General features: G+C 41.3%; 1 protein-coding gene across 1 annotated transcript; it reads left to right on the forward strand.

The window, feature by feature from the left end:
• The first annotated feature begins 357 nt into the window (after positions 1 to 357).
• Positions 358 to 6,956, forward strand: LOC137794504 (lipoprotein lipase). Its single transcript, XM_068591324.1, has 10 exons — positions 358 to 562; positions 1,442 to 1,638; positions 1,963 to 2,142; positions 2,561 to 2,672; positions 2,786 to 3,019; positions 3,768 to 4,010; positions 4,522 to 4,642; positions 4,925 to 5,143; positions 5,299 to 5,406; positions 5,832 to 6,956. Exons 1-10 carry the CDS (start codon positions 463 to 465, stop codon positions 5,851 to 5,853), a joined length of 1,536 nt encoding a protein of 511 aa, XP_068447425.1. The 5' UTR covers positions 358 to 462; the 3' UTR covers positions 5,854 to 6,956.
• The last annotated feature ends 332 nt before the right edge of the window (positions 6,957 to 7,288 follow it).

Below are 7,288 nucleotides of genomic sequence, written 5' to 3' on the forward strand. Positions count from 1 at the left end.
CTAATGAAATTATCATTCAATCAATAAGTTCATCAATTACGCAAAAAAAAACAAAAAAAAAGGAAAGCAATTAAGCACTAAGCCCAACATGCAGTATAGCAGTATAACTTGTGAGTTATAGGTTATAGGTTATGGACACAAACTGAATCAAGACACACGATTAATACATTCTCCTGGTTTTAATGGGTCTATCCTGCCAACCAGCGTCGTTAATTCTTCTCCTAATGATTTACCCAACGCAGACGTTTCCATTCCCCGCCCGGGGCTCGGCAGCCAATGGTTTGTCAGAGGTGCTATTTAAGACTCGGACAGTTCAAGGTGGTTCAGATATCAGCGCTCTGAGCGCAACAGGACGCACTGAATTATTCGGAGACGGAATATAAACTCTTCCGCCTCGAGAGCCGACTGATTGGATTCACTGTCCCAGACATTTTCTCTGGAACTGAAACAGCTGGAAAAGCAATGAAAACGTGGAGAGTTCGGTTTCTGTACTTTCTGGTGTTGAACGCAGCTGTGCAGTGTGTGACGTCTCTGGAGGAAGAGCTCACCGATTCTATTTTTGGTGAGTTGCCGGCTTGGACTGAATGGTACTGTCACACCCACACATCGGCACACGTTTGTGCAAAAAAAACAACAACAAAACAAAACAACTAAGAAAACAATAAAACCCTGCAGGATTTGGATCGAGCATGGAGAATATTTGTATCTAATGTACGCTGGTTACTTTTGTGTGAGCTGTGTGCGTGTCGTTTTAAGATAACACTACAGGTAACTGCTTACTGGCTACTGTGTGTGTGACGTGTCTATGGTTGTCTTTGTGCATTTTATGACGATTATCCAACTTTACTACTATTGGCTGTAAGAGACTAAGTTGCTTTTCACTTTCAGAGAGAAACACATTGGTCGAAACATCCAGGTTACTAAATAGCCTCAGCGTAATACACTTAATTTAGTGCAGTTTTTAGAACTTTTTCTTTACAATATGATCCTTAATGCTGCGATACTTTGTCAATGTAATGGTCTGTGTGCTTCCTGTGTTCACCTCCCTGCCCCCTACTCTGAGAACCAGCAAAACCCCTGGTTGAGTCCAGTCAGCTGACGGTGCCAGGGCCACTGCAGCAGATTATAGTCGGTGAGGTGGCAGGAACAAAGCTGGGAAAAACTCCCTGTGGTTTCCATGGAGCTCAGTCCGACCAAGTGATCCCCTGTAACCTTCTGGGACGGATCTTGTCTGAAGGGGGGAAGCTCTTTTACTGTGAGGCCCTGAGGGGTCTCATTGGAGCCATTCACTCCGTTAGCTTGTCAGGCGTCTCAGAGAAGTTTAGATCAGCTTTACACATCTGACAAAACCCCCCCCCCCCGGCTTAACAGATGGACTTCTTCTCTTCTCGTTTCACACATTTGTTCACGCGGCTAATTGGTCGTCCTTCCTCTCTTTCAGGAAACTTCCTCGACCCCCTGAAAGACTTGTTTCACCATAAGGATGAAAGCAACCAAACTTTCGCCAAATTCTCCCTCCGCAAACCATCCCAACCCGACGATGACCTGTGCTACATCGTTCCTGGCAAACCTGACTCCCTGGCAGCCTGCGCCTTCAACAGCACCTCCAAGACCTTCCTGGTGATCCACGGATGGACGGTGAGTGGAGCTGCTTCAGCCGGTCGGGACCTGGCCCCCCTGTCTTTGTTCACTCTCCTCTGGTTTAGAAACAGCACCTGTGGCTTGGAGTGTGTCATTAGATCGCCAAATTCCAGAGCCATTAAGTCTTCAATTCACCGAACCCAACTTTCTTGACAAGCAACAACATGTTGTCGTTCTTACCAAAGCACATGATGAGCTGGACTAGAGGTGGCTCTGATTTTACAAGATAATTCTCCCTGAACGTCATTTAATTATCACAAGTTGTATTAGTAGCTACGACACGGACATGCATTTAAAGGTACATGTTGTCTCTTTCAACAGTTGAGCGGGATGTTTGAAAGCTGGGTGACGAAGCTGGTGTCAGCGCTGTACGACAGGGAGCGGACGGCCAACGTCATCGTGGTGGACTGGCTCACCTCTTCACAGAACCACTACGTGGTCGCAGCTCAGAACACCAAAGAAGTGGGACACGAGGTCGCCCGCTTCATCGACTGGATCGAGGTCAGTGGCATAGAGTTAATAACTGTATCAGTTCAAAAGATAAACAGGGAAAACAAACCTATGTTTAAAAATGATGAGAGAGTTGCTATTGAAGCTGTTGCTCTTCACAACAAATCAAAACACTTTGACAGATAATGTAACCAATACTAACTTTTTTAGTACACCCTGTCTGATGCTGTATTGCAAAAATAGTGCTGTTCAGGTACACTAGCTAGTAAACACAGTATAAACAGTGACAATCATGTTCATATATTTAGTTGCTTTGGAACAGGATCTGTCACTTTAAACTTCTTCAGTGAAACCAATTGGGATTTTTTTTTAAAATTTTTTATATATTGTAATGTTTACTTTATCAGTGAAAGAGAGTATTTGTCTCACTGATTTCCTGAGTCCTATTTTCCTCTGCGTACTTTTAAAGGAAACCACCAACATGCCTCTGGGGAACATCCACCTGATTGGCTACAGCCTCGGGGCTCACGTGGCAGGATTTGCTGGAAGCCACGCAACCAATAAAGTCGGAAGAATAACTGGTAAAAACAAACAAAACAATGTATTTGATAATACGTCTCGCAGTTTAACTTGGTAACCATCCCTGGATTGGCGGTAGATTGGTTTATTCACTGTCACCTGTCTCTGTCTGCAGGTTTGGACCCAGCTGGTCCTGACTTTGAGGGAGAGCATGCCCACAGGCGTCTGTCCCCTGACGACGCTCACTTTGTGGACGTCCTCCACACCTTCACGCGGGGCTCGCTGGGTCTCAGCATCGGGATCCAGCAGCCGGTCGGCCACATCGACATTTACCCCAACGGAGGCAGCTTCCAGCCGGGTTGCAACCTCAGGGGGGCGCTGGAGAAGATCGCTAACTTAGGGCTATTCGGTGAGAATCACTTATAATGTTACTGTAAGATGTAAAAGCGTGAACTTGAATTTAGTTTGAAACTAAATGACTGTAATTCTATTCAAAGTTACTTTTGTGGATTTAAAAGTACTTACTGAGCTAAACTTTCCCCTGTAAGATTTCTCAAATACATGAGACAAGTTTACAGATCATTTTAGTAATGACAGTTGACACCTGATAGTTATTGTGATATAAGCAGTAAGTTTTTAGAATATTTAGTTTAGTTTAATTTAGTTTTTAAACCCCCTCCTTCCCGCCTTTATACAGGCAAATAGCCTTCATAATAATGCATTATTCATGCATATCCCTAGTCATAAATGTGTCATAATGATGTCTTCACCAAATGTTTTGCTATTTTAAGAAAAGAGTAATAATATACAGTATAAAACTGTGGAATTAAGTGTTGACTTTGTTAGAAGAAAAGCCTGGACGTTGATTCAGGTAACATCACGGAATAAATTTAATAAATACACTTTGGAAATAACTTTTAAAATCTTTTGGCTTGAGTATTTCAGAATCAAAGGACTCCGTTCCAAGTGACGTATTAGTCATTGGTGGACGAGTACATATCCGTTTTTTATATTTTGTCAAGTCTTGCCTAAAGTTGTCAAATATCTGACGAAAGGTCAGAAACAATGTGACTCTTTGTGGCTGAATAGGTTGGATCATGACACTTTGACGGAGTCATGAATGTGTAATTAAACCTGGTGCCCTCTTTCCTCCTCAGCTATCACCGATGCAGTGAAGTGTGAACACGAACGCTCAATCCACCTGTTCATCGACTCTCTGGTGAACAAGTGGGAAGCAGCCAAGGCCTACAGATGCGGCAGCAACGACATGTTTGACCGTGGCATGTGTCTCAGTTGCCGGAAAAGCCGCTGCAACGCGGTGGGCTACGACATCAGCAAGGTCCGCAAGGCGCGCAACGTTCAGATGTACACCAGGACTCGAGCCTCCATGCCTTTCAGAGGTCAGTGGACTTTGTCCTTAGTGGTGTTTGTTTTCTTTGTTGTTGTCCCATGTTTAAATTAACCGCAGCAAGGTCCTCCGGCGCTCTTCCAGTGGAGAAAACATAATGAAAAATAACCAGAAGGGTTTCCTTCTACTAGAGAAAATGTAAAGCAGGGCTCTCTTAGGTGGCATTAAAATTGAGAAAACATGATAACGTATATAATGCTCCACGTTAGAAGTCCTTTTGAGTTCTTTTTTGTGAAGTTACACAATTTTCCTACTTTGAGTCAGATGGACTTTTATTGTCGCAAAAACAAAGTCCAATGCCAATTTTCTAAATACACACATCTAAAAAAATATCCAAAGAAGAACAGTTTTAGAGGAATTAAAGATTCCTCAGCTCAATAGTGTTTTAGTTTCTGGTGGGTTTGACTGAAAAAGTCTGAACACCTGCAGCTTAGTTTTTCTTAAAATGTAGTATAAGCTGCATGCATGTTTTGAAATGTTCCAAATCCTCTTCTTATCTCCAGTTTACCACTATCAACTGAAGATCCACTTCTCCAGCAAGGTGAATCGCTCAGAGATGGAGCCGTCACTCACTGTCTCGCTGCACGGAACCAAAGGAGATGCAGAACATCTGGAGCTTAAACTGTGAGCGGCTGATGTAAAAACCTTCATAAGAGAGAACAGCAGCACTGTGACTTTTATCTTGTGGGTTACGGGTTGTTTTTTAACAGTAGTCAAAGGGAACAGCATGAAGTATTAACGATAAACAGTGATATAATAACCCGAAGACTTGACAATATTGGCGCTTGCTGTGTTGGGTTGCATCATGGTTTATGGTGCAGAGTTTATGTGACTAAGCTAAATAAAATATTCCTACTGGCTACGAGTGTAACACTAACAATTCTTTCTGTTTTTTTTATGAGGCAGAAAGGAGAAGATAGTGACGAATAAGACCCATTCATTCCTGCTCGTGACAGAGAAAGATATCGGAGATCTCTTGATGTTGAAGTTTAAATGGGAGGAGACAAATGGTTGGTCGGCCTCCAACATGTTAAAGATGGTTTCTTCTTGGTGGTCCGGTGACTCGGACAGCGCCAACATGGAGGTTCACAAGATCCGCATCCGAGCTGGGGAAACCCAACAAAAGTAAGTAGTGCTATGATGGGAAAAATACTTCAAAAAATACACCATTTTTAGCAGTTAGAAGTAGTACAAAATGATGTCATGGATGAAGCTATTTCAGTGGATGAAGTGCTCATGCAGAAGGATTGTGTTTTATGTGTTTTTCATTTCTTTTTCAGGATGGTGTTCTGTGTAAAAGACCACGAAGCTCCGAAATTAACACAAGAGGTCACATTTGTTAAATGTAAGGACACGTGGAGGACAAACCCGAAACAAACTCCAAAACGGTAAGGTGCCAAATGCAGTTTCCACAATCACCATTTAAGGGAAACTTTGGTATTTTTTTCAACCTGAAACCTGCCTTCCCATGTTTTTACAACACATTCTCACTCCATGCTCGTCAAATACCAAAACTTTGTGTAAAACTCTCTTGGTACCCCTCTGGTGTCAGGTGACGTGTTAGGGACGGTGTGTTACGTACATTGTGTCCTTTCTAAATAAACTGCAGTCTTAAAAAGCAAATGAGAAAAAGAAAAAGAGAAGTCTTGTTCTGAAAGCAGCTAATTATTCATATGGCAGTGATTGTTGTCCTCATTCGTCACTTAGACACAAAACATGGAGAAGAACAAGGTCCAGGTTTTTCAAAAAAAGTTAGATTTTTACATTACTGTTAATGCTTTAAAATAAAAATACACCTTTACTTTTTCTGTAGAGTGACTCTGGAGAAACACTGACCTTGGAGAAAAGAATCCATCGTTGAACGCCCTTCATCCCATTTCAGCACTTATTAATTTATACACCGGTCGTTGGTTATTTATTAAAAAAAAAGTGTGTATACTGTAAAATATTTATGTGAAGAAAGTTTTGTTTTTATGTTACTAACTGTAACTTAACTGCTGCACAATACAAGTAAAGTGGTCCTTGGTGCACTCGCATACAGAGTGGTGCACCTTCATAGTGGAGGTACGGAGTGTGTAAAATACCTCAAGTTAAATTTCATATAGCGGCCGCTGTGAAGAATAATATCTGCTTTGTGTTAATGGAGGTCTGCAGACACTTCTTCAAAAGAAGTCTGAATGACCGCTAAGATTACTTTCTTAAGGTTTTTATTGCGATAAGGTACCGTTTATGAATGTATTGCTAAGTGACCGAGCATTCACCACTGTGGCTCACTGCACTGTATGTGACGGTGGGTCCTGTCACAGTGTGCCTTATGTCGACTAGCGACAGAAACTGCTGCAAATTTGACTTCTTTTAACCGAGTTGCTGTTTTTCACCTCCGTGTACTTTATTATTATTGTTCTAGAAACCTTTTGAAACATCTTTTGTAAAATGTTTATGTCAAGCTGGTATCTCACATAAGCGCCTGTAGTTCTATTAAAGTTTTATTGAGGTTAGAAAACACCGTTATTATGAACGTAGTCCTTTTTTATTTGTCTCTCTTCACTGCAGTTTCTCCTGTGCGTTTGGCTTTTTAACATCCAGAGGAATGCTCTGTTGTTCATACTTAACGTTTCCAGTTCTGTGAGCAAAATCTAAACCGTGGCTGGTTTTGAGATCGGTATTGTGATCATCGTGACTTCATCGCCACCTACGTTACGGTAGAAACGTTTTTTGCACTGAAAACAGGGAAGATTTCTGTAAATACCTTCACACAAATGTTTGTTTTTGTTGTATGGAACGCTGTTAGTTATATATTTTTTAGATCTGGATGAATTGAATCTGTCAAATGTGCATTTTGTACATATTTGTAAATATTCACTGTATTGTATTAATTCTTTCATAAACAAAAACTGCCACTTGGGTAGTCACCCTGATCCTGACTTTTATTTTTAGTTGAGACAGAGAAAATCAATAATAAACTGTACAATCATGAAAATGTTCCATATTTATCACTCATACCAGTGCAAGGTTGTTTTATTCCTTTTTTTTATTCATTATCAGTAAAAAAGTCTCTTTGTGATCCAAACATTTTTAACAATTTAAACTCCCCCCTTTTTGTTTTTGATACAACAGTGCGAGGAATTGCTAAATTACACAAAATAAGCTTCATGACTTCTTCATGTCCTTGTAGTTGTGACGCCATTTTGTTTGGCCGACTGTGTCAAGGTGACACACGAGATAGACCCCATCAGGATAGCCAGCTTTAGATTCATCCCCACACAAACC

Source organism: Clinocottus analis, unplaced genomic scaffold (genome assembly GCF_023055335.1).
Source record: "Clinocottus analis isolate CAN_PGR_092001 unplaced genomic scaffold, fCliAna1.0.p SCAF_25, whole genome shotgun sequence".
Taxonomy (NCBI): domain Eukaryota; kingdom Metazoa; phylum Chordata; class Actinopteri; order Perciformes; family Cottidae; genus Clinocottus; species Clinocottus analis.

Coding starts and splice junctions, on each gene's coding strand:
- LOC137794504 (XM_068591324.1), top strand. CDS start 463: ATGAAAACGTGGAGAGTTCGGTTTCTGTACTTTCTGGTGTTGAACGCA. Junction 3,020..3,767: donor CGCTAACTTAGGGCTATTCG/GTGAGAATCACT, acceptor TTTCCTCCTCAG/CTATCACCGATGCAGTGAAG. Junction 5,144..5,298: donor GCTGGGGAAACCCAACAAAA/GTAAGTAGTGCT, acceptor TTTCTTTTTCAG/GATGGTGTTCTGTGTAAAAG.